Source organism: Antedon bifida, chromosome 3 (genome assembly GCF_963402885.1).
Source record: "Antedon bifida chromosome 3, ecAntBifi1.1, whole genome shotgun sequence".
In the NCBI taxonomy this organism is placed as follows: domain Eukaryota; kingdom Metazoa; phylum Echinodermata; class Crinoidea; order Comatulida; family Antedonidae; genus Antedon; species Antedon bifida.
The window spans coordinates 6,327,353-6,352,347 of record NC_136228.1 but is presented as its reverse complement, the minus strand read 5'-3'; the positions used below and the strand labels follow the sequence as shown (position 1 = coordinate 6,352,347).

The following is a 24,995-nucleotide window of genomic DNA, read 5'->3' as shown; positions in this document are numbered from 1 at the left end:
GTAAATATAATCTGGCAGCAATGTGTATGTTAATTTAATATAGTGTAGTGTTGATTGATGAGTATAATGTATGTTGTTAATTAAATTTAATATCCCTCAATATAACGTGAATGGATGTATTAAATTTCTGCTTGATGAAACATTAGAATAAAGCTTTAAAAAAAATTAAAATGAAGAATAGTTTGGTTGTAATCTAATGCATTGTTTTTATCTGAAGGTCAAATGCATTTAAGACACATGTAGGCCTACTTGCCATAGGCCTTGTTTCTGCAGCATATCATCAATATTCGGTATAAAAATACGTATAAAAAATGTACCACGTATATATAAATATACGAGACTCGTTTCTGCTGCCATGAAAATATACTGTACAGTGCGGTATATTCTTGGCAGCAGAAACTGGGCCATTTTTTTTCCATTATTAAGTGTCTTCCTAATGTTATTGTGAATTAAGATTCTGTTGCCCTATGACCTATGTTATTATAATATTTTTCTTTTGAGAATGATGCTTGCAAATATTTTGATACGACTTCTCTAGAGAAATATAATTTGTTGCCTCGGCGGAGCAACTCTAGTCTTTACCTGTGCTGGTTACTTCCTTTCTGTTCGCAAATGTTTTTTAGTTAAATGTTTAGATTTTTGGGTGTGACTTGCGACAACATCTGCGGTTAATTTGACATCACACTCACCGTGTCTCAAAATTCATCATCACTTCAAAAATAAAAACTTAAGCCAAGTTATTATTTTGATAATGAATAATCGTTGTTTGGGGTGACTAGGAATATGTCAACAACCATAGAGATATTATAATATCCTTATGTAACAACATAATGAATTCAAAGTGCAGTGAAGCGTACATTAAACTCTTGTGATTTTGAAGAAAGGTGGCTAAATAATAATTGGATGCGATATTGTAAGCATTGCTCTTATACAAAACACAGCATTTTCAATTACTTTTGTAGTACTGTACTGCATCATGCAATTATACGTCGTATAAAGAGTGTTTTTTTTTTGCTATGCTATAGAAAATCTCATTGGAACATTAATAGGCTAATCATCAGAACATAAATTATAATTTAATTGATTATAAAGAAGTTATTAGTTATTAAAAAATGTTGAGCCGGCTTTTTGAATGTGTTTTACGGCACATTGCCAGGTCACAGTTCCTGTATTTAGGGTTGTATGTAGTCTTTTGAGACTTAAACAATTTATTGACTTTTATTAAAAGAAGGTAATCACAGAAAAAGATAACAATATCATTTAATTAATTAGTAGAACAAGTCTGTCCCAATTTTTGAAACCCCTCGAGACTAGGTTTTTATGAATAGGCTACGGTAAATTTGGTTTATAATTGTAACTTTTTGTTTTTTTAATGGGACTATAGAAATCTGCCTTTAGTATGGGAATTGTTTTTATTTAGACCAGGAAGGAGACAAGTCATAAATGGAAATTAAGTTGTTATAAATGTGTATAAATATTGTGAAAAGTAGAACTTTTAAAATAGTATGTTTTCAAAGGCAGGGTTTTTATAACAATTTGTCATCATTAACATTTTCAAACTTTCAATTTTGCAAATTTAAGAAAACGATTTACTTTTTAGGATTTTAGGTTTTGCATCTAATTTAAATAAATTAATTTGTTAAGTTCGATAATTGAAAGCTGTTAATGAATATAAACATTAGAGATGGTAATTACCTTGTCCTTGTTTTTTAATTGCTTTCCTGTGATTTGTACTTCCTAAATTAGTACACTTGATTGGTACACTTGATTAGTAGACTAAATAAGTAGACTTAATTGCTATAATACCTTATTCACCTGTACAGTATGTATGAGGATACGGTTGTGGCTCATTATTTGTTAAACCACACAATTAAAAGCAGAAGCCAGAATTTATAAAACCATGATGATCTCATTCACTCATGTCGACGAAGTTATCAATATTATCAAAATTACAACCATTTTTATGAATTATATTTAACTTTTTTTTTATGGTTATCTCAATGTTTACAGTAGTTTATCAAGCTTATTTGTTGTTTCATAAGACTAAGCCAGTTTATTTTCATAGTGAATGGTATGTTTCAGTGGGCGTGTTACTGTGATTCATTTCTTGTTCTTGAGATAAACAACAATTAAACATATTCTGCAATTATAATATAGAAATTCTTATAATATAATACCTTAATTGGCAGTTTATTTCATGTTCATTTATGTGAGAGTATTACAAACCAACTTACATGGGAAATTACTTCTAACTTTATGATTACTAATAAATGAATACTGTACATTGTTGTCATCACAATAGCCTGTACAGTTGGTGTATAGTAAACAATGATAGAGAATTAGTAAGTTGCAGGTACTGTATTGTTGGTTTGTTTGTAGGTATTTATTATTCAATTCATTGTATTATACTTGTTAAAATATTTCAAAGTTAATAGATATGGTACAATCTAAATTATTTCCGTAAGGTACCGTCCAAAGTACAGTATAGTATTTTTAACAAGTACAATTAAACTTTTATTGGTTTTTCCGTTTTAATTGTTTATCCAGGATACGGACGGTTGTTATAAAAATATTTGAATACTTTTATTATGATGAAATAAAAATTAATGCTTTGATAATTAATAATAATAGTTGGCATTCTACATAGTATTTAATGGTAAATGTAGTTTTTACTACAAATACGGATTTTACACTTTTTTAACCATTTTTTTAAATGAGATTTCTTGATTTTCTTCAGGAATTGTTGGTAGTCTCAAATTTAGATCTCTACAAGGATTGTTAATTATCAGTACCTCATGAGTTTAAAAAAAGAAACTGTATTAGTACTTGTACCTAGCACATTTAAATCTGTATTTTTTTATATTATATGTTTGTATTATATATATACAGTACTGTACCTTTAAAAAATTTAACAGAATGATTTGACAATTTTATTGGCTACTTTTCAAGGACATAGCCCGAGGCAAAATTACAAATTTAGACTGACCCTCTTTATTACTCTCAACCAAGATTTAACGATATTATATCGGCGCCTAATTTTATTATTGAATACTGAAATTATGAAGCGTTATCGCAAATTTGTAGGAATCTAACTCTTTATTGGTATCATTTTGAGAGGAATTTTTAATGTTGAAAGAAAATTAGATCACGATTGTTTTTAATATGAACCGTTAGTGTACATTATCTTGTGTTAAGTTGCATTTACCTTGCTGTGTGAGCAACTGTCATTCTACAATCCAATTAAGTACCCAATAGGAGACTGTACATGAATTGGCCAATCAGAGAGCAGTATTTGATGAGTAACTGCTTGAAGCGTTGTACGTTGGTAAAGGTTTACAGGAAGGCTTCAGCATAAACATTCCACCAACTCACACATCCACACACTCACGCAATGATCAAGTTTTTGGTTTAGTGGGGAGTTTATTTTAAACCATACCTTAGGATTGTATAGGCCTACATTTTATTTTGTGCTTTGCCGTTGATATACTTACTGTTCAAAATGGTTCAAGCATTTTTAGAGCGGTCACAGACAAGTAGAGGTAATTTCAAGTTGTTTATTGTACAGTAGTGTAGTGTAGTTGAATAGTATTGTTGTAAGATAAAACAGAAGGCCAGGGTTCAGATCTTTGTGAAGTCCTTCTTGACCAGTGGTTGAAGGCAAGGATGTTGACCACTGACTATGTCACTACATCAACTAACGACTGTTAGATTTTAACATTAAATATTTACTTGCCAGCCAAGTTTGGTAACAAGGTGCTTGGAGTGATATTTCCTTTTCAACTCATCTTCAATGCATGCCGTAAAGAAATTACTTTAAAGCAACAAAAAAGAAACTTGTTGATTACGCAGCAAAAAAAAATCAAATGTACACTTTCATTTGTAAAACTATACAGTAGATTTTTGTTAACATAGGAAAAGAAAGTTTTAATACATAATGCACACAATTATATTCTATTATAATATTACCTTTGTAATGAGTTTGTCTGCATTATTTTTCCCAACTGTATTTTGATGTCTGTAGTGTTAACCTTTCATTCAGAATATATTTTATATAGCAAACTCGCTTTAAAATAGAGAAAGCCTTTATATGCAGTAACTTATACATACAGTAGTAGTACTGTAGTAGTTGGCTTTGGTTGTGGGACACAGTTGTGTACTACATATTTTGGCAGTTTTGAGGCAGTACCCATTGGCCTTTATATTTTTAATCCTGTACTCAGCTATCCCAAATTTGTTTATTTGATTCAGTATATAATGAATATTTGATATGGCGGTTGCATCAAACAATACACAGTTTTATTGTGCTGAATATATCAATATGGTATTATAATAAGCATGAACTAAATTATTGATTACAATTATCTTATACCGGCAGAATAAAGTACATAAAAAGAACCGCTTGTACTTTATAGGCGGCCCATTTATTCCTAGTCTAACAAACAGGTATTAATACAGGGTAATATACTGTATAATGTACTGTGTCTTGTATAACATAAGTTGAGTTGTTGTTTTGATGATTTCAGCTTAACATTGACAATAGTAATTATACAGTACTAGCTCTATGAATCAAATGGTTTAATGAAACACTTTATTTTTTAAACAATAAAATCTGACTCAACCAATACTACTAACTACACTCGGTGGAAGCTTATCTATTGTAGAAATACCTTAGTGCTGTAGTCATTTTTGTATTATATCATTTTATTCATTTCATAATCTGCAACAGACCACTGCATAATAAAATTCTTGTCGCTGGTCTTATCAATAATGGTTTTTTTTTATCACACCAGGGAATTGTTCACAATTACAATATCTAATCACAAAGATTATTACATACTGTACTCGCCAATTGCCTTTCAAATCCTTCTTCCGCTGCCAATGACTCTGACTGACTCAGTCATCACTTTATAATTAATGTTTACATACACTAATGGTAAAAATGACAAAAGTTGTTATGTTATTAAAACAATAATACACCTGAAGTATTTTTCCTTTGCGTTTTTCCGCCAATCCAATTTTTGGTCAAATTTATAAACTATTACGGGCGTATTTAAAAACATTTTATTTTTACATTAATATATCTGTGAAATTCTGAAATAATTCCCTGCCAACATTAAAATAATATCAGTAAATTGCCAAGCTGTTGATATTGATAAATTTAAAGTGCCGTAAAGTTATTATTGATCGATTATGGCGGCATAACGAAGCATTTGTCACAGCGGCATAATACACCTGAAGATATTGAGGATGCCGACTTCACCTGAAAGAAAGAAACTCAGCTTGTAACCACATCCTGTCAATGTTAAACTCATCAAACATAATTAATTCAGAGACACAAGTGATTGCACAGTACTGTTATTGCAAAATAGATTTGGTATACAAATTGTGGTGGTGGCCTTTTGGCTTGGGAAAGTACATTAATGGATGTACTTTATACAAGTGCAGTACTGTGTTGGCTTTATGAAGAAGAGAAATTGCAAACAATTATAAATCTACATACTGTATATATACTATAGTAATATGGAAATTTAAATACAAAGAGAACTTTTATTATTACCTACTGTACATATAAATATCCTCATTTTTTAAACTGAATAATTTTTGTGGGAAAAAACATGTGTAATTTGTCAATCTTTATTAAGATATCTTTTAAGATGATGTTTGTATTTGAAGACAATTTGAATATTTAATTTAAATTTTTGTTATTTTTGTATTTTTCAGAAATTGCCTACCATGAGGTTGAAGGTCCGAGAACAAGAGCAAGAAGAAAAAGTGTTCCAAATTCACCGGTGCAACTAGCAGATGAACCATCATCACATAGAATACAGGTGAGGAGGAGGAGAACACAAAACTTATTTTCACACACACCTTTTAATATTATTTTTAAATAAGAACTGTAACAGATGATGATAAATGATGAAAGGCGTTTATCATTATATCCATGTACAGTAGTTAATAGTAGTAACACTACTTTCCATCATAATGTATTTACAGTATAAAGATACAGAATAAAACCGTAAGCTCTGTCTACTTTATGTGACAAAAAAATGTAATGTGCCCATATATGGACATGATGATGTCATATTACTATCATATTTGGGAACACTTTTGATAATGTACTGTAGCATCTTTAACATATACTGTACTTTGCAAAGATTTTGTGATCTGAACAATATAATTAGTAGTACACATTATAAGCAGTATTGTACAGACTGTGTGCCACACAGTATTATTACAGTATTCACTGTATTATTTACTGCATGCGTCAGTCATCATCAATCATTGAGTGCTTTTATCAATAAATCTGGAATATTAATCTGTAGCATCAAGTTTACAACCACTTACAGACATTTTGACATTTAATAAGAGGACTTGTTAGTTTCACTATTTTGTTTTCATTTGTAAACCGAGGTATACAGTACACAGTACAGTAGGTGCCATTAATTACCAAAACTGTATCTATGCGGCATCGCTGTACTCGATGACAGCTATATTTTGGGACTGTTCAATATTTATGTCAAATAGGGTAACATTTACCACTCTAAAATGCGATAAATAACTAGTAATTCTCACTTAACATTTACAAGGGTAGGAAATGAACCCAATGAGTAACTTACCGTTGGTATTTATAATGTTTATGTTATTTTAATTGATTGATTTAACTGTCAAAATGTTTATTTAGGGGTATTGGTCCCATTTCCTTACTTGAATCATCACCAAACAGAGTTTTCCCCAGTATTCTTAAATTTGTGTTTCTCTTTCTGCTACAGGCCTTATTTGCTCAAAATTAATCCAAACCAGGTCTCATATTACAAAATACTGTATAAAGTAAATCCCCTTTTAAAGGTACACCTTCAGAACCCCACAAAGTGTCCCCTTAATAGGGGTGTGTCCCCTTAATAGGGGTGTGTCCCCTGAATAGGGGTGTGTCCCCTTAATAGGGGTGTGTCCCCTGAATAGTAGTTGGCCATAGTGTACAGTATATATCATTCATTGTTATCATTATCATCATGCTCATCATCATGTGCATATGAACATTTAAATCACATCATCTTCAATGTTGTAATAAGGCATCGACATTATCACATCAAAAAGTCCAGACTTTGCTATAACAATTTTTGGTATCGTATGTTAAGTTAATGTTTATGAATGTACTGTACTGCTTTGAAACAAAAGAAATTAATTTTTTCCTCATTCAGTTCACAGGAAAGTGTCCCCTTATTAGGGGTGTCCCCTTCAAAGGGATGTGTCCCAAATGATTGGTTCTTAGCTACTGTTCAATACAAATACCATACCTGTACAGCACAATACGAACACATTTCAATATCTACTGTAAATGCACAGGTACCGTGCTGTATGTTAAATCACAGTAGAATTGGTTTTAATTCCTCCGTGGTTAAATGCACTTAAATCCTTCTAATGAAAATAAAGGTAGATACTTGCTCCAACTAATAAATATGTAATAATAAATTTGATTTGGTTCTATCTTGTCCCTAGCCATGTTAACTTGTCTAATTAGTTCATATTTGAATTATACCGTGACGGAGTGTGCGATTTATTTCGGCACCCATGGGTCAAAATTCAACACCTTATTCTACAGACGATATGTTATTATTGAGTTATCAGACGGCATCCTTTTAACAATCCAGTATTAGGTGTTGATCTGAATAATTAATGCAATTTTTATTAACTTGGTAATTTACACTTCCAGTAGATGGTGACCTTACCTGTAGTTTGATGCGAAATCTACTGTATCTATTTTTAGAAATACTCTTAAGTTTTAATAGTCGCATTGGTACTAAATTTACATATTACAGTACACAAAGACAGTTCTACAGTACATCATCAGTAACTAACTATCATTTTGTAGGATCATGATCCATAGGACCAGCTACAGTATTGGATCCGCAACTGTGATCATAATTTTCAATGTCATTATCATACTACTATTTATCCGTATCATTCATTGTTATATCATCATGCTCATCATCATGTGTACAGTAAATGAACATTTAATCACATCATCTTCAATGTTGTACTACTGTAAGCATTGGCATTATCCAGACAAACATTTGCTATTAACAATTTTTTCCCCTCAGCATCAAACTTGTACAACATGTGTTATTGACATGTCCGTCGCTGTGTAGCCTTGGTAGTTGCAGGGTATTGGGTCTAGTTAGCTCACCGAGGCACGTTGTTGGCGCTTTCCTTCAACTGCATGCTGGGAATTTTTAATCTAATTTCTTACAGCAGTAAGATCATCTTGGGAAAATGTAAACTAAAGTTTTGGGATTGTTACAATAATTATAGAAGAAAAAAAATGGTACCAACAACATTGCTTACTGTACTGCTCTACTGTATTTAAAATGTTTCTTTCCCTGCTATTAATGAATGTCAAAGGTCATCTGTTGATAAGGGAAATCAAGCATCAACATAATTGATTGATTCATGTTTATTGTTTTATCACAACCTTACATCCTCTTTTAATTAAGTTAATTAATCTAGCAAGTGTGGAATTACAAATGCCTGTGCTTCTGGCTACAAGGCGTTGAATTTCATATTGAAAATTAAAACCATGAATAAATGAATATGCTTACAATCCAAGAATAAGTAATAAGTAATTTAAAATTAGGAATACTTGTTTTGGGATTATTTTGGAGTATTTTAAAGACCTCCTGCTAGGATTATTTCATTATCATGTACTAAATGTTGCCACCCAGAATGTTAATTCAGATCCCAGCCACCCTAGACTGTTGTGTAAGGTTTTATAATTAACACGCTGTTATCAAATCAGACTTGTTAGCTTCAATTAATTTGTTACAATGTAAATCAACATTTATTAATGCTGGTTCACATTGACTTATGCCAATTTATTTTTCCATGATAGCAAGGACCACCTTATTATAGCATGGAGGAATGGTTATACCAGGGAGTTGTTAATTAACAAATCCCTGGTTATACTGTAGCAGGGAAGGGTTAAATTACTTTAACTCTTTACTTTAACTCTTCCTTATACTTTAACTCTTCCTGAATATATATTTTATCCATGGTTATACAGTAGCAAAACAAGTGATATAAAACCATTGTAATGGAGGTAGATTCACTATATTTTTGTCCCTATTCTTTGAATTGCCATCTTGTTTACAAATTAAACCTACTTTTTAAATTTGACTTGGTTTACTGTCTCGAATCATCTACAGTGTTTTCTACATTGTTCTATGCTGTAGGCCTACACGAAGAACAACCAATATTTACAAGAAGTATCCAAATAAGATACATAATACCCTGGTGGTGGGAAGCAGCAAAACCACATCCTAACCACCAGCCACACCTGATCAACCTACAGATTATTAAGAACTACTTACTTGGTTCCCTTATTCCTTCTTTCTCTAATCTAAAACTCTTCAAATATCTAAGTAAAATAGACCTACTCGTGAGTCGGTCCAAATGAGTTGGTCTGGCCTACACAGTGAAATACCAACAATGGCTTGGAAAGTGAACATGAATTCTTGGATCTGTAGTTTGGAATGCTGGATCAGACTTAAACAATTAAGCTTAGATTCAATCCTACAGTAGGGTGACTCAGGGCGACCCAGGACCCACAGTTGATGTACAAACAAATGTGATTCATAATGCTACATTTTAATTTTTTTTAACATTACAAAATCAATAATAACATTCAACAATAGAAGTGACAACAGTATGCGTACTACACTACTGACATTAAGCAGGTTGCCAATCCTAAACACTAAACCAATTAATAAACATGAATTAACAATTTTATTTTTGGAAGTTCAAATTTACAGGACATACATGCACCTGCATAGCAGGCCACATAGTAAGCTGCAGATTGACATTTACCTGTTAAGAATATTTTAATGCCAAGATAATAAAAAACATTAAAACATTTTGACACAGAAAAAAATATGTGATAGGCATTTGTACCACAGTAAGACCAATAAATAAAATGTCATTATTTAAACATTAATGTATCTTTTACAGTATTGTACAGGAAACATTATATTTAACGGCAGGAAGTGAAATTTACCACACTAGGCGACGAGGTTATCGGAGAAAATGGATTTAATGTGCATTTGAGTACAATGTGGTCACTTTGATGAACACCGATGAGTCAGAAAAGATAGTCACTTTCTTAAATTCTAGCTTATATAAATATTAGATGAATTATGATTGAAAGTTTATAATCTGAGCATAATACAAGTATGATTCATTTGCTTCTTGAACTTTATTTAACCTATTTATTTTTTAACTATTAGTAATTTGCGTATTCGATTGCAGATTTTCACATATAGCTTGTTTTTCTGGTATTAAGTAATATCGTTAAGTAAATAATCACAAAAACGCTTGCGTTGAAACATTTGTCTTTCAAATAAACAAGGACAGATAATGTGGAATAAAAGCTGACATACTGTACAAAACAACTTGGCTAAGAAATCAATGTTATAATGTTTTTCAATAAGTATAAAAATTGAGTTGTTCCTTTCTATTCCAGTTCAGTATAATAGATACTTTCTTTAAAGTTAAACAAAAAAGTAATAGCAAGTTTATTTAAGTTCACGAATATATATCCCGTATAAACATTATAAAAATAAACTGTTAAAAACCAAATAATCAGAGACTCTCATAAAGATGGCTTCACGACCCATCCTGTTAAAGATTCCATCACCCTGTTGTTGTCACTTCTAATAAAATCCAGCATTGTTGATATTGTACCCTGGACAGCCACTACCATGCTGTCTCGTTTTACAAGTTCCCTGGCTCGTTGCTACCTCTGTAAACACTGCTTTATCGGGACAATCTCGGATATGGTCACGGAAGCATAGCATATTTATTGATTCTGTGTCCTATTGAAGCGTTTTACAACCTGGGATGCATTTAACGTGAAGAGATGATTTAATTGTGTTGAGAGAAGGATGATGTGATGTTTAAAGTACTTCAGCCCCTTTGTGTGTGGCCTTGGGCAGAAAAGATAATTTTTCTATAAGTTATATAATTTATTCTCATAATTAAATCTTACCAGTATTTGATATTGTATCCAGATGCATCGGGTTCCTCTAAGGAAATACTGTATGATATTATCTCTTTTTAAAAAGCGTTCTTTTATTAGGTTTAATACTGCCCATAAACAACAGCTATTCTATTCCTACATCACTAATGTATTTTTGCAGAAATATTCATTTTTTATCCATTTTTTAAATCAGACTTATATTTTTTCTGTTTTATCAGATTCATATACTTTTTCTACATAAATTTATCTTAGAATTATAAGTATTTGTTGCACAATTAGGTCAATGCATCCAGTCTGTTCAAAGCTGGCCTGGACAGACAGCCAGGCCTGATACTATGGAGTACAGAACCCTAGTTTGACTACAGCAAGCCCCTGGGAGTGCACCTGGCTGTATAACCCCTGTATCATGACTAAAGTTGATTTGTAGTTACTTTCAATTTCATGATGTAACCCAAATCTATAGCAATGAAAGATATATGAGAAATAGATGATAATTATGAACATGTGTAGCAGCCCACCCTAAGGTATCAAATACTGTACAACCTGACACATAATGCACCACTGGTATATGATGTAGTATGCCATAACATATACTTCAGTTGTGTTTGAATTTAAGATTATGCTCCAAATTGGAAAAAAAACATTGCCTTGCTTAAATCACCCTTTTGGTAATTCTTATATTTCACAGTGTTTAACAAATTTTCTGATTCTGCTATTTTGAAAATATATTGTATTATAAATTGTTTTAATTTCATTTCTTTAACCTTTTTTTTACAGAATACATTAAAGAATTTATCAAAAAGAGTTAAACGAAGGCCATCAGCGAAGCCAGTATCATCCAGAGAAAAATTAAAAAGGTAATTTAAGAACTTCACAAATAAAAGATTAGGAGATGCAGTGATTTTCATGGAAGCTTTTGTTACAGGCCTGTCCTATACCTTTTGATCCTCTAGTACAATGTACTTATTCTTCTTCTCCTCAACTTTTGATATGATCTTGTAAATACTGAATCGTGTGGCTTACAATTCACTATCATCACTTCTTGCGTTGTGTTCTGAATTCGCATTACACTTTACAGAAATTGCACAATCAAATCTTTTACATTTATATTAAATAATTATGGTAAATTATTTCTTTCAATCCCTGTCACTCATTTTGCAAACTCATTCAGCTTCTTATTTCATTATTCATTTTCACACTTCATTGAACAGGTCAGCTAGCATGATGCCGCATTTAAAGACGTCTCGAAGTCAAGACTCGTTGCTAAACCCAGAAACATCGCTTGGCGTTGACCTTATGCCGAATGACATGCAAATACGCCCTCTACATAGCAGTATACTAGCGCAAGATCATTGCTTTCAGATCACATCCAGTTTAGGGTCAAAGTTCTATTCTTGTAGGTCGGCAAGTGAACGAGAAAAATGGATTGAAAGGTATGATTTTAAAATTCATAAATAACTTTTTTGTTTTATTCAAACTTCTCTTTATCCTGTCCGTTGGCTCTTTCATTGTTTAGATATTTACCCATCATTCATGAGTAATTTAATAACAATATTTGTTATTTTTACAGTATACTTAGGACTGTTGATCCTGAAAAAGATGATAAAAGAAGACACTATCGTAGTTTACAATTATGGATCATGGAAGCAAAGAAACTGTCAGCAAATTCAAAGAAAAGGTATAAGGACATATGATGATAATATTCAGTACATGTCAAATGTTGTGGGCCTCCTGAATTAAGTTTGGTTAGGCCTGTTGGATTAGGGTTTGGACCTGAAAGTAACTTATAAGCTTGTTGGATTAAGGTTGGGGCCTCCTAAGGAAAGTTCTAGGTATAGTAGCTATTAAGTTAATGTAGTAAAATGTTTGTACATGTAACAAATATACATTCATATCACACACATAAAACTAAGTTTACACACACTGGGGCACACACTAAACAATATACAGGTGTTGTTGTCCAGGTGGGTGATTAACCGCCAGAGGATTGCCAGATGGTGTGAAAGAGGTATAGGTTATTACCCACTGTATGTACCTGTTCCCTGTAATTTGTTGCTTTCTGTGACCCTTTATTGACATCCTCTTTTTGTTCAGACCCTTACACCTGGCGACCCTTGTCTGTTCTGTGTTCATTTTAAAGCCCTTGAGAATTGGTAATTATTATGTCACTTTGTGCCCTCCATACAAGATTCTCTTGTCAATTTCTGACAGTCAAAACCTTTCTTAAATTGGTCTTATTGTCACTTTTTAATTACATTGTCATTTTGTGACAGTGTTTATAATTTGTGACAATTTCCTGTTCAATTGTTCCTACTGTCACCTATGAATTGTCACTTTTGTTACATTTTAATTTGTGAACTCTATGACAATGTAATACATCTTCATTATTGTCTTGCCTATTTTTAATTTCTCCATGAGACGCAAAGTTCATTAAACTCCAAACTTTCCAGCAATATTGATGTTGATTTTTTTATCCCGCCTCCAGGTATTTTTGTGAGATTTTTCTGGATGATGAGCTTTGCGCTAAAACCACATCAAAACCGTTAATCGGAATTGACAAATCAAGCGAAGAAGTGTTTTGGAGTGAACAGTTCAAACTTGAGTAAGTATTTAATTAAATAATTTTATCTCGTTAATTTCTTCTGTCATAATTAAAACCTAAAACTCTGAGTCAGTGATCTAGTTTTACAAAAAAAGTGTGATGTGCCCAAATATGCTAGTGATATGACATCATTGTGCACATCATATTTGTTTGTCACATAAAGTTTGATAGTGTAGACAGAGCTTAACAAATATGTTTTATTTACTTTGGTAGGTAAGTTTTCTGACTTATATGAACTTATTTGTATAATCCACCTTTGTTTTATATTATTGTAATTTATTATATTACACACAATGTTTCTATGTATGTTTGTAGAAATTAAAATAATGAAATGGAATAAACAAATAGTTTAAAAAGTACAAAAACTATATTACAATAATATTTTTCTTTAAAATTTTAATTTGCTATTTTATAATAACGATTTGTTTTACTACTTTTTTCATTTTATCTTAGCTCGTTTCCTGATACTCATGCGTTAACGGTTCACTTGTTCCGTGAACAAGACGGTAAAAAGAAGAAGAAAGATGTTGGTAAGAAACCTAATTTAATACTATTTAAGTTTATACTTGTGTATTTGCCAAATATTGTTCTTTTAACCTGATTTTGAACCGTAATATCAAATCAAAAGCATATTGTTAAGCGTTGGGGTCATCTAAACGTTGATTTCATCTCTCATTCCCAATGACGTGACTCACTTCTCAATATCCTGATTTTTACTTCAAACAGGTTTATATTTTATTGGGCATTAGAAAAAAATCCAAAAATAAAAAAACACTACTTTTTAACTGACCTTTTTAAGACCTTTGTTGTTCTATTATTTCTTTTTCTTTAAAAAGAAGAAAAGATTTTAACATGAAAACCGACTTTGTAAACATGTATATTTTAATAATTGATTGAAATGTGATTGTTAGTACAACTATACTGCTGTATTAAGATAACACAGGTGTAACTACTTTACTTCCACTAATTTCCTTACAACTCCCCTCACTCTTTTGCAAAACAGAGTTTGAAAAAATCTTTGATATTTTCGGAAAGTAGTTGTTTGGCGTACTGTACTGTATATCTTTAACTTCAAGCTGCGATTTACTCGGAGCACTACTGTACCTGTGATAAGGTAGTCATTGTGTTCACTTTGTGGCAACTACATAACCAAAGTCCTCTACCTATACCTAAGACACAAAGGATATAACCTGACTAATCACAATGGATCATCCAACTGGCGCCTATGATTGGTCAACTCGCTTGCGTTACGCTTGTGGGAACTAGGCTTGATGCTTGTATACTACAAGATTTATAACACTTTAAACTAAATCTCTTTCCTGTTTAGTACTCCCCGTTTCTAATTTTCTCGCTTTCGCGATAATTGTGTTCAAATGTAGAACCAGATGCGCTTTGTGCAAGTCATCTTTGTATTTTATAAACAACTTTAATCTTCTCATCTTTACACCTGTAAATACAGATATTATCTGTACTTTTTCTATCCATACTTTTTTTCCCCCGTTTTACTTCACTTTTTATTCTTGGCACATTTCGTAATCATGTTTCTGTATGATCAGGTGGGACATTTCTGCAGTTATTCTGTCTCGTTGTTAGGCCGTGTTCTTACCTGATTGTGACCTTCCCACGTCCCCCGTGTTTGTTTGTTTGAATTAACTGCTCCAGTAACACTGTATGAATCACTTACATAGTAGAAAACTAAAACTTATTGAGGAAAAATTGTTGTTCTAATAATGTTATGGAAGAAAATGTTATTATTTCTCAAGCTAGCACAAAAAAAAAACATTAGCTAGATCCCAAAAGGGCGCTCTCAATTATCACCCATTTCGCAGATAATTTGTGCAAAATAATTTGTGTGGCCCATGTGGGTTATATTGAGCCTATTTCAGCACTTGTTTATATCAAAATAATTTGAAAATGAATATTTCTTGATGACATTTAAATGAAATTAAGTTTTAGCAATGATGTAACAACTAAACTAACATAACTAATAGGTTATCTATCTTTGCTAGTATAGATAATTTTCATCTGTTTTCTAACTACACAGTCAATTTTTTAAGCATTCCAAATTCATATATCCTGAAAAATTCTGAAAATTGATTACAGCAATTAATTTTGAGAGGTGTTTATTTTTGGCCTTAACCGTGGCACTACGAATGACCCTATAATATCTGTCATTAGAGATTAGTAATTGAGCCAACCTGTCGGGTGCTTTCCCCGCCACCGTCACCGTGTTAAACCACCTCAAGTATTATTATCACGCTTAATGATTATTATATCTACTGTTTATGGTTATTTGCAATGCCTAGGCCATGTTTAAAGTGGTTCAGATTTAATTGAGTTAGTGACTGTAACCTTGTTTGGTATTAACAGTGATTAGGTGTGTAGGATGGAGATGATACTTAAGTTAGTTGTCGGCGGCGTAGGCTTGATTTATGAACCACTAACGCGTGATTGCTATAAGCCGTTAAATTCACTTAATATCTTTAGGGGACGGAGGCAGTCACAGAGTAATTATTTTAAAATCAAAACTTTTCTTAGAATTTAATGCATAAATATATTTCTCAAAATTGGAGAATTATATATATATGATTTTTATTTACAATTACTGTACAGCATTCATTTTTATTACTTGTATATCAATGATAACATTGTATTTAAATCTTACATTTTAAATTGATTTACAATTGTAACAAAACAAAATGACAATCACAACAAGTGATTATCCCCCAAGTGTAGATAACTATTTAAATCATTATTACAGTGGATAATAATGATTCAGCCTTTTAAACAGTGTGTGTGACAATTGTGATGTTTTTAAAAGATTTTTGTATAAATAGTTTGCTAGATCTTCTTGTTTTTATTTTGACTTTGACCTGATTATGATTAAGGTCAATTTAAATTCAACTTGTTCTAGTTTCCTTTCACCTATCTATCGAAAATCATTTTTATGAGACAGATAACAATCAACTATTGACTCATAACGTTCTTCTTGAGTTTCTCAAGCTAACACGAAAAAACATTAGCGAGATCCCAAGAGGGCGCTCTCAATTATCACCCATTTCGCAGATAATTTGTGCAAAATCATTTGTGTGACCCATGTGGGTTATATTGAGCCTATTTCGGCACTTGTTTAATATCAAAATAATTTGAAAACGAATATTTCAGCATCTCATAAAATGAATGTTATATCTCTAAGCAATGTTGTTACATTTTAGCATAACAGTTACTATTAACATATTAACACATGACCCTTTGTTGACCCATAGAGTAATGTCTTATTTTTTTTTTCTTACAGGTTACATTCAAATACCAATGATAGATTTAAAAGGCACAACAGTTGAACACAGGTAAGCCAGTAAACATTTTTTATTAACCTCAAAAATGTAATTTGCTCAAACCAACGCATAAAGTTAAATTGTTAAACCTTTATAAATATGGAAGAACAACACACATATATATTAAAATAAATATATTAAAATAGGTTATTGAAATATAACATGCAATACTCTACCTTTGTATCGCTTTATATCTATTTATAAACATTTCTATTTTGTAGGTATGACGTGACTACACCTAAGAGTAACGAAACGCCCTCTATACGCCTTAAGGCAACGTATCAATGTATTGACATTCTTCCACTTCAACAGTATGCAGAATTTATTGAGGTTCGTCGAGTTTATTCGTTTAATATTTTCATGTCTATAGTATAATAATGAAGAAATTCAATTTAATGAACATTTAATCATCAGTGGTAATATGAATAAAAACAATTTGTAATGCTCAATAAAATTATGATATAATAAGGATTCAAGGATTAAGACTGAAAGAATTAAGTTCTGTCTACACTATCAAACTAGTTTGATAAAAAGGTGTGATGTGCCCAAATATGGTAGTGATATGCTCAAATATGGGAGTGATAGGACATAATCATGTCCATATATGGGCACATCACATTTTTCACATAAAGTTTGATAGTGTAGACAGAGTTTAAGACAGTGTTGAGACACTAAAAACCATATATAAATATACGTACTTAGCTGCGCTCTTTCCATTGTTAATCCAGACTGGTAAAATATCTTTTTTGTATACAGTATTTAAAAAGCAACGCATTGGATCTTTGCGGAAGTCTACAAACAATACAAGCCAAAGCTAAGGAAGAGATTGCGACATCGTTGGTGGCGGTGTTGCATAGTCTTGGAATTGTCAAGGATTTTCTTACGCAGATGGTTATTCAAGAATCGGAGCAAGAAAGTAAGATTTCCTTTCTTTATTTTTTCTATTCAACATTCATGGACATGATGTCATATCACTACCATATTTGGGCATACCGCTACTATATTCGGGCACATCACACTTTTTTTTCAAACTAGTTTGATAGTGTAGACAGAGCTTTACTCTTGTCCGGGTTATTGAATGGCATTTTTTAGTAAAAACTATTAATTTGACATGTTCTTCCAATGATACACTGGAAATTAATGGTGAAGATGAGTAAAGATTCAAACCCGGAACCTTCTGCTTAATATGCAGACATCCTACCATTAGACCACTGGGGCTTTTATAAAATGGTTCAAATTTAATTGGTACATATATAAATTATCATACTTCAATTTTACAGAGGATGAAAACAATGTTTTGCGTGCTAACTCCATGGCAACCAAATCGATGGAAGCATACATGAAGCTGATTGGTGGAAAGTATTTACAAGACACACTAGGAGATTTTGTAGTCAATATTTATGAATCCGAGGAATCGTGTGAGGTATGTTAATATTTAAAATAATTTAAATAAAATTTCCATGACGGTTTAAATTTAATTATTATTTGGAGATTACTTAGCTACTGGCATGGAATTTTTGTCTTATGCTGAATTTGATAGCTTTACATTGAAAGATAAAAACATTTGAATCAAATTATTAAAAAGAATTATGAGAACCATATTTAAACTAATTTGTTTCTGTATGTTCTGTTTTTGTTATGGGAATTTTGCCACTCATTGGTACTATTGTAATATTGTTTGTACATTGTGTTTGATGAATTATAATAACACAGATTGATTTCATTAACATGTTTTCTTTTGTCTTGTCTTGCTCTAGGTTGATCCATCAAAATGTCCGCAGCAAGGTGTTGATTTAGAAAAGAACCAGAAGGATTTGATGATGTTTTGTGAAATGATTTATGGCAAGATTATCAATTCTACAAACATCTTTCCAAGTGACTTAAAAGAAGTGTTTCACAGGATTCGAACCCACTTCACAGAGGTGAAAAATAAACCAGATTTGAGTGACCGTTTAATTAGGTAATAATTTCTTATTTTTAAAAATAAAAATTTAGTTTTCTATTTTTTTTGTTGGATATGCCATTTTAATGACACATAATAGTTTTTAATTTTGTATTTTTAAAATTATTTTCCAGAAAATCCTTATTTCGTCTCTTTATGATATAAGTGAAATCATTATTTGTTCATATTTTGTCTATGAGGGCAATACATCTTTATTATTTTTTTGTCTATTTTTGTCACTTTAAGAATGTATTTTAAAGAAATTGTTCTTTTTTCCTTTTGACAGTGCTTGTATCTTCTTACGATTCTTGACCCCAGCTATCATGTCGCCCAGTCTATTTGACCTTATTCAGGAGTACCCTAACGTGAAGAAGGCCAGGACGCTAACCCTCATCACAAAAACCATACAGGCCTTAGCAAATTTTACAAGGTTAGTTTAATTTACATTTGAAACATATTATATAAATATATCAAGTCCTTCCTCCTTAATTATCTAATAAAATTAGTTTTTATACAAATTGAGCTCGGCCTCAGACAAATGAGCGCTGTTTGGTGGCAGCTGTCCGACATAAAGACACCCTAAAGGCCAATTTACACAGACAAGTGGTAACGGTAATACAAATATAGAATCTATGTTATTCCTTATGACCGTGTACACACAATGCAGAGCAGACAGGTGGTTTCCTAATTTCAGAATAGATATAGATTTTGCGTGGGACAAGTTCCGCAGGTTTTTCAGCTTACTGTTACTGCTTGTCTGTGTAAATTGGCCTTTAGGGGAGAAGAAAGTTGTTACTCAGTAAGTTGCAAGTCGCAGGTTACATTTATATCTATGTAATTAATGAATAAAAATAATCTTTCTTTCCTAGTTTTGGTGCTAAAGAACATTATATGGATTTCATGAATGAATTCTTAGAAAGAGAGTGGAGTAACATGAGGTGTTTTCTGTCTGAAATATCAGTAAGTTCATAGAAAATTATCATTTTTAACATTAAACTAGTCAATAGATACAATTTAATTTGATTTAAACTCAAATATTTTCTTATTTTAGAATGACAACAAGAATGGAAATATTGTAAAGTTTGATGGTTATGTTGATCTTGGACGTAAACTTGGTATTCTTCATAAAATTCTAGAAGATACTTTGTTGCCATCTCAAGTAAGTTTGAACTTGTCATTTAGGAAGAAAGTGGGGTGGGGGTAATATAGGTCTTCTGCTGCATAAAAATAACCGGTTGAAAACTGTGTTAATAAATTAACCCCAATTTTTTGGCAGCAGTAACAGGACAAATTTACAGTAACCGGTTAAATGGCAGCCTGAAAAACGCGGTTAAAACACCCCATCGATTTAAAATTGAGCAGAAATGCAGTCGATACAAAAAAATAATCTATTTTGAAATAAACGGTTTATTCGGCACTATGCAGCAGAAACAGACCCATAGTAAGAAAAGTTTTGCTTTTTCACTCTTTTGTGCCTCACTTTCATTTATTTGTTTTTGATAAAAAAAATTTCTTGGTTTTAAAAAGGTGGAAGAAAGTGAACAACATAATGAGCATGAAGTATTATTTGGAATTTTAAGAAGAATCTCCGCGATGCGGGATAATCCAGACAAAGATATTGAAGTGAACAGAAACCAACATCAACATTCCAGTACGCCAAGCAGTGTGTGTGACGGCAGCCCCCACAGCTTTGACGATATTTTCCGAGATGCAGATCTTACGAACCAATCGGTCGAACCACTGCCTCCGTATAACATTGCATGCGATAAGAAAACAAGTATGCCATCGGAGGTGAACAAATTGGTGGATGCCATTCAACACGGATCACCGAGAAATTCAAACGATTCAGATTTTGTGTTTGAGAATAATACGAACAATCATTATACGCAAAAAAGGGCTGCACCATCTAGGACGGTCTCTGAATCGAATATGAATGAGAACGCATCTCATGTAAGTTTAGAAGATGGCGGTCAATCAAAACCTGTTGCTTTGTCGTTTTCAAATCCAGCCTATCAGTTCAGTTCGTCAAGGTCACATGTACGCTATGCGACAAGTAGTACCAGCTCGTCAAATGGTAGCAGAAATGAGCATAATGGGAGTCTATCATCGACAGCAGACGATGGCGTCAACTCCAGTAGTAGTTTAGTATCCGCAATGGACAATCATACACAATGCCATACCTTACCAAAAGCAGCTTCAAGATTTTCACATACCTTCACAGATATGAATAAATTATGGACTGAAAGCCACAGTAGTACTGGCCTATCAAAGGCTATCAATGTACAAAGTAAGTTTGGCAGCAGCTCTGTGTCAGGTTCAAGTTCAAAGGTCATTTCACATTCCTCTTCATCAGTCAGTACTGATATCAGCAGTTGCGGCAATTCGGAGCCATTGTACGATAATCTATATTTTAGCACATCTGGTAATAACCATGCTGAATCGTCAATCAGCTTACAACATGTAGACTCCGAAGAAACACTGCCATCTCCCCAATCACATCATTTCCAACGAGCACTCGGTAAGAGTAAATCAGCATCATCCATTGGTCCGCCATCGCCAGTTACAGCTCAGCCTCATTCTAGATCTGGTTCTTCCGCCGAATCTCCATTATCACCCATCTGGGAATCCCACACTCTTCCGTTACCAAAAACCAGCAGTAATCATGGGAAGCAAAGCGCTGCCCCTCTTAGCCCGGTTCAGCCAAAGCTTTTCATGGGAACGCTATCATTGGAACGATCATCGTCACTTCCATCTGCAGAAATGGTTTCACCAACCATCCAATCAGCTAGCAGTACTTCATCATTACCTAGAAATTCACACATTCAACCACTCGCAAGTCCAACGACCATTTATCCATTTCGAAAACATATCCTTACGCAATACGCTAAGAAGCCTGTCAAAGCCAACTCATCTGCATCATCATCACGGACAACCACTCCCGTACCGGATTCACCCCACACCACGCCTGTCGTCAGTCCAGTTAGCTCTATCAGAAGTAATGCTTTTATTCTTCAAGATGCTAAGAATCGTTCTGTGACGCCTTCATCCAGTATCTCTTCCATCACGTCATCGTCAAATGACAGTGGCAAGATATTGGTCAATTCACCATCGTTCAGTAATCAATTCAAGTTAGAATTTGAATCGAATTCAACAACGGAGAAGAAAATACAGACGGAGGGGAAATCACCAACAGAGGTATGTTGATATAAATTCATATTTAACAACTCAAATTCAACTTTAACAAAGAATAGTTAGCATTCCTAATGTTAACATTACATATTTTCTAGCATCTTATCATAAATTAATTTTTTCTTTCACCAGTATGAACAAGAAATACAAGTACTAAATAAGAAATTGGACGAGGTCATGCTTGAGCTCCACGAGACGAAACAAAAGTTGGAAGAAGAGGAAAAGAAAGCTAATGCTGCCATCGCAGAGATGGAAGGAAAAGCAAGAGAAAACCAAGTACAGATACACAAACAACAGACGGAGAAGGAACAACAAATTAAGAACATTATATCAAGGTAATTATTTTGTTTCAATTACAAGTATGATGTGTATTCACAGACAGGTGACAATTTGTAGAGAGAAGTTGCAGGTTTCATGAAGGTTGTTGCAGTACTATTGGGTACAAATCAAACAATAATTTACCCTTCTGAGCAGAAAATTCATCAAATACATATCTAAGTATTATACCAAAGGTTCTGTAAGTTGCATCACAGTTGCCCGATGATATGATAGGTTCTTCAAAATGTTTTGTGATCAGAAGTAGACATCTGTTTTTTCCAACATTGTAAGATCCCACATTTTACAACATACCATATGACCATATTCTTGCATATAATTTGTAACTGTACTCTAGTTGTGAAATGCTGGCAGGCTATCTTTGTCTGTCTTTATTGGCTTGAGGCTTTTGCTTGTATAATCTGTTACAAGTTTTGTAATTTATTTGCATAATATAAAGCTTTTAAAAGAAGCTCAATGTGTCTAATCTGCTTGGTAGGTGTTGTTGTTGGTTGATAACAAGATTTCATAACTGTAAAACGCATTTCTTTTTATTTCATTAAACAGAGGATGTATTCTGTTGCAGAGCGAGTAAACATGGTATATAAACAAAATCACATTTTCACCAAAACTTATTTGATGGAATTGTTCACATTCTGTGTTCTAACCGGTAGATTAATAAAATCCAAACTTTTAGCCCAATGCACAATTGGTAACTAATCAAAAAAAAGCACTTTAATTCTGTCAAGTTATAGTACTGATACGGATGCACTCCAAATTCTTTTTACAATTCTATCAAAAAATCAAATCATTTCTGTTTGGCGTGCTGTGTTTTATTTGTTGTGAAAACTAGCCAAGTTTCATATTTATCATATTATACGCAGTGTGAAAATTTCTTCCATTTGTTTTCTCAGAGACCATCCTAGTCTGTTGGTTTTGCAAGCCTATTGTTGATTCATACTTCATGATCATATTTGTAGAAATTATACATATATTATACAAATTATATATATTATGCAGCTTTTTGAAATACCCAGACAAATCCAGACCCTTTCATGTGCATTATTCCTTTTTTGTTCTGTTACTTTTCAATTATTTTTGTAAAATTTATAATTTTTCTGAGATAAGAAACAACATATTATTAGCATTGATCTACATATAATAACTTTCAGTCAATGATCATATAGATCTAGATATCAAATTTGTTTCCATGCTTAAAATAGGTGTCATGGTGTGTTAAAGGGGTGCAAAGGATTGTGGGTGTAAATAAGAAGATGCAAAGATAGTGGAAAGTAGGATGATAGTAGGGTTTTAGTGGGTTAACTGCAAGCAATGTTGTGGGTTAACTGCAAGCAATATTGTGGGTTAACTGCAAGCAATGTTGTGGGTTAACTGCAAGCAATGTTGTGGGTTAACGGCAAACAATGTTGTGGGTTAACTGCAAGCAATGTTGTGGGTTAACTGCAAGCAATGTTGTGGGTTAACGGCAAACAATGTTGTGGGTTAACTGCAAGCAATGTTGTGGGTTAACTGCAAGTAATGTTGTGGGTTAACTGCAAGCAATGTTGTGGGTTAACTGCAAGCAATGTTGTTGGTTAACTGCAAGCAATGTTGTGGGTTAACGGCAAGCAATGTTGTGGGTTAACGGCAAGCAATGTTGTGGGTTAACTGCAAGCAATGTTGTGGGTTAACGGCAAGCAATGTTGTGGGTTAACTGCAAGCAATGTTGTGGGTTAACTGCAAGCAATATTGTGGGTTAACTGCAAGCAACGTTGTGGGTTTAAATTAATGCTAATGGGTGCAAAGATTGTGCTAGACTTAGTCTAGATTCTAGACCTAACTTAGTATTAAAAAGATAAATATTTTGGCACATATGGCGTTTCATACATATAATATAAATATGCTAGGCTGTTTGGAGAAGCGGATCCCAGATTAACCGGGGAATGCTAACATAATATTGATAGCCTAGCACGCCCCTTGGGTTTGTGTGGTATTAAAAGCAATAAAGAGTAGACTAGGTTAGGCTACATAGCTTGATGGTGGCAGGCTCTGACATTATCCATACCTTTAGCTTATTGATCAGAGTTCTTGTTAAAACCAACATGTTACTGCTTCTGCTCATATTTTAATCTATAAAAGCAGCTTCATTTTTCTATAAAAACAGCTTTTATTTTCTATCTCATGCAAACAAAAATGGATGTTTTTGTTGTTAGTGGTGCAAATTTGAAATGGAAAATCGTGCAGCCGCAGTGGCATTTTATATTATTTTAATTTTGCAGTTTTAAGTTCCTCCTTTGCTAGCTATATGAAAGTAATAACAACATAATCACTGCTATTATTTACCTTTATTGTTTATTTAAGATTTATTATATAAGAACATTATTTCAAACAACAAATCTTTCTTTTGACAATTTCTTTCATTACTAATTTAGTTTCTGATTTCTACTTTTTTCCTCTCTCTGCTCTCTTTGTCAGCACCCTATTGGTATGTAAATATCTCTTTCTGAATAAGTTCTCTTTTTTGTTTTAAAAAATCCAGGGTTGTATTGTGTTCATTTCATTGTCTTTCTTACATTTTCAGTA

General features: G+C 32.7%; 1 protein-coding gene across 7 annotated transcripts in view; it reads left to right on the top strand.

Moving 5' to 3' along the window:
• Positions 1–24,995, top strand: part of LOC144837227 (uncharacterized) — a 122,600-nt gene that overhangs the window by 95,097 nt on the left and 2,508 nt on the right. For 5 of the 7 annotated variants that reach the window (XM_078692250.1, XM_078692249.1, XM_078692248.1 and 2 more), the window contains 16 exons: positions 5,722–5,828; positions 11,807–11,886; positions 12,241–12,462; positions 12,600–12,707; positions 13,515–13,631; positions 14,085–14,161; positions 16,927–16,978; positions 17,188–17,296; positions 17,723–17,882; positions 18,247–18,389; positions 18,724–18,926; positions 19,195–19,338; positions 19,778–19,868; positions 19,960–20,067; positions 20,436–22,103; positions 22,230–22,432. In XM_078692250.1, coding sequence (XP_078548376.1) covers positions 5,722–5,828; positions 11,807–11,886; positions 12,241–12,462; positions 12,600–12,707; positions 13,515–13,631; positions 14,085–14,161; positions 16,927–16,978; positions 17,188–17,296; positions 17,723–17,882; positions 18,247–18,389; positions 18,724–18,926; positions 19,195–19,338; positions 19,778–19,868; positions 19,960–20,067; positions 20,436–22,103; positions 22,230–22,432 — 3,592 coding nt within the window. Of the gene's footprint in view, positions 1–3,202; positions 3,540–5,721; positions 5,829–11,806; positions 11,887–12,240; positions 12,463–12,599; positions 12,708–13,514; positions 13,632–14,084; positions 14,162–16,926; positions 16,979–17,187; positions 17,297–17,722; positions 17,883–18,246; positions 18,390–18,723; positions 18,927–19,194; positions 19,339–19,777; positions 19,869–19,959; positions 20,068–20,435; positions 22,104–22,229; positions 22,433–22,979; positions 23,013–24,995 lie in introns of those variants that run through there. The other 2 variants (XM_078692251.1, XM_078692254.1) reach the window with 2 other exon arrangements.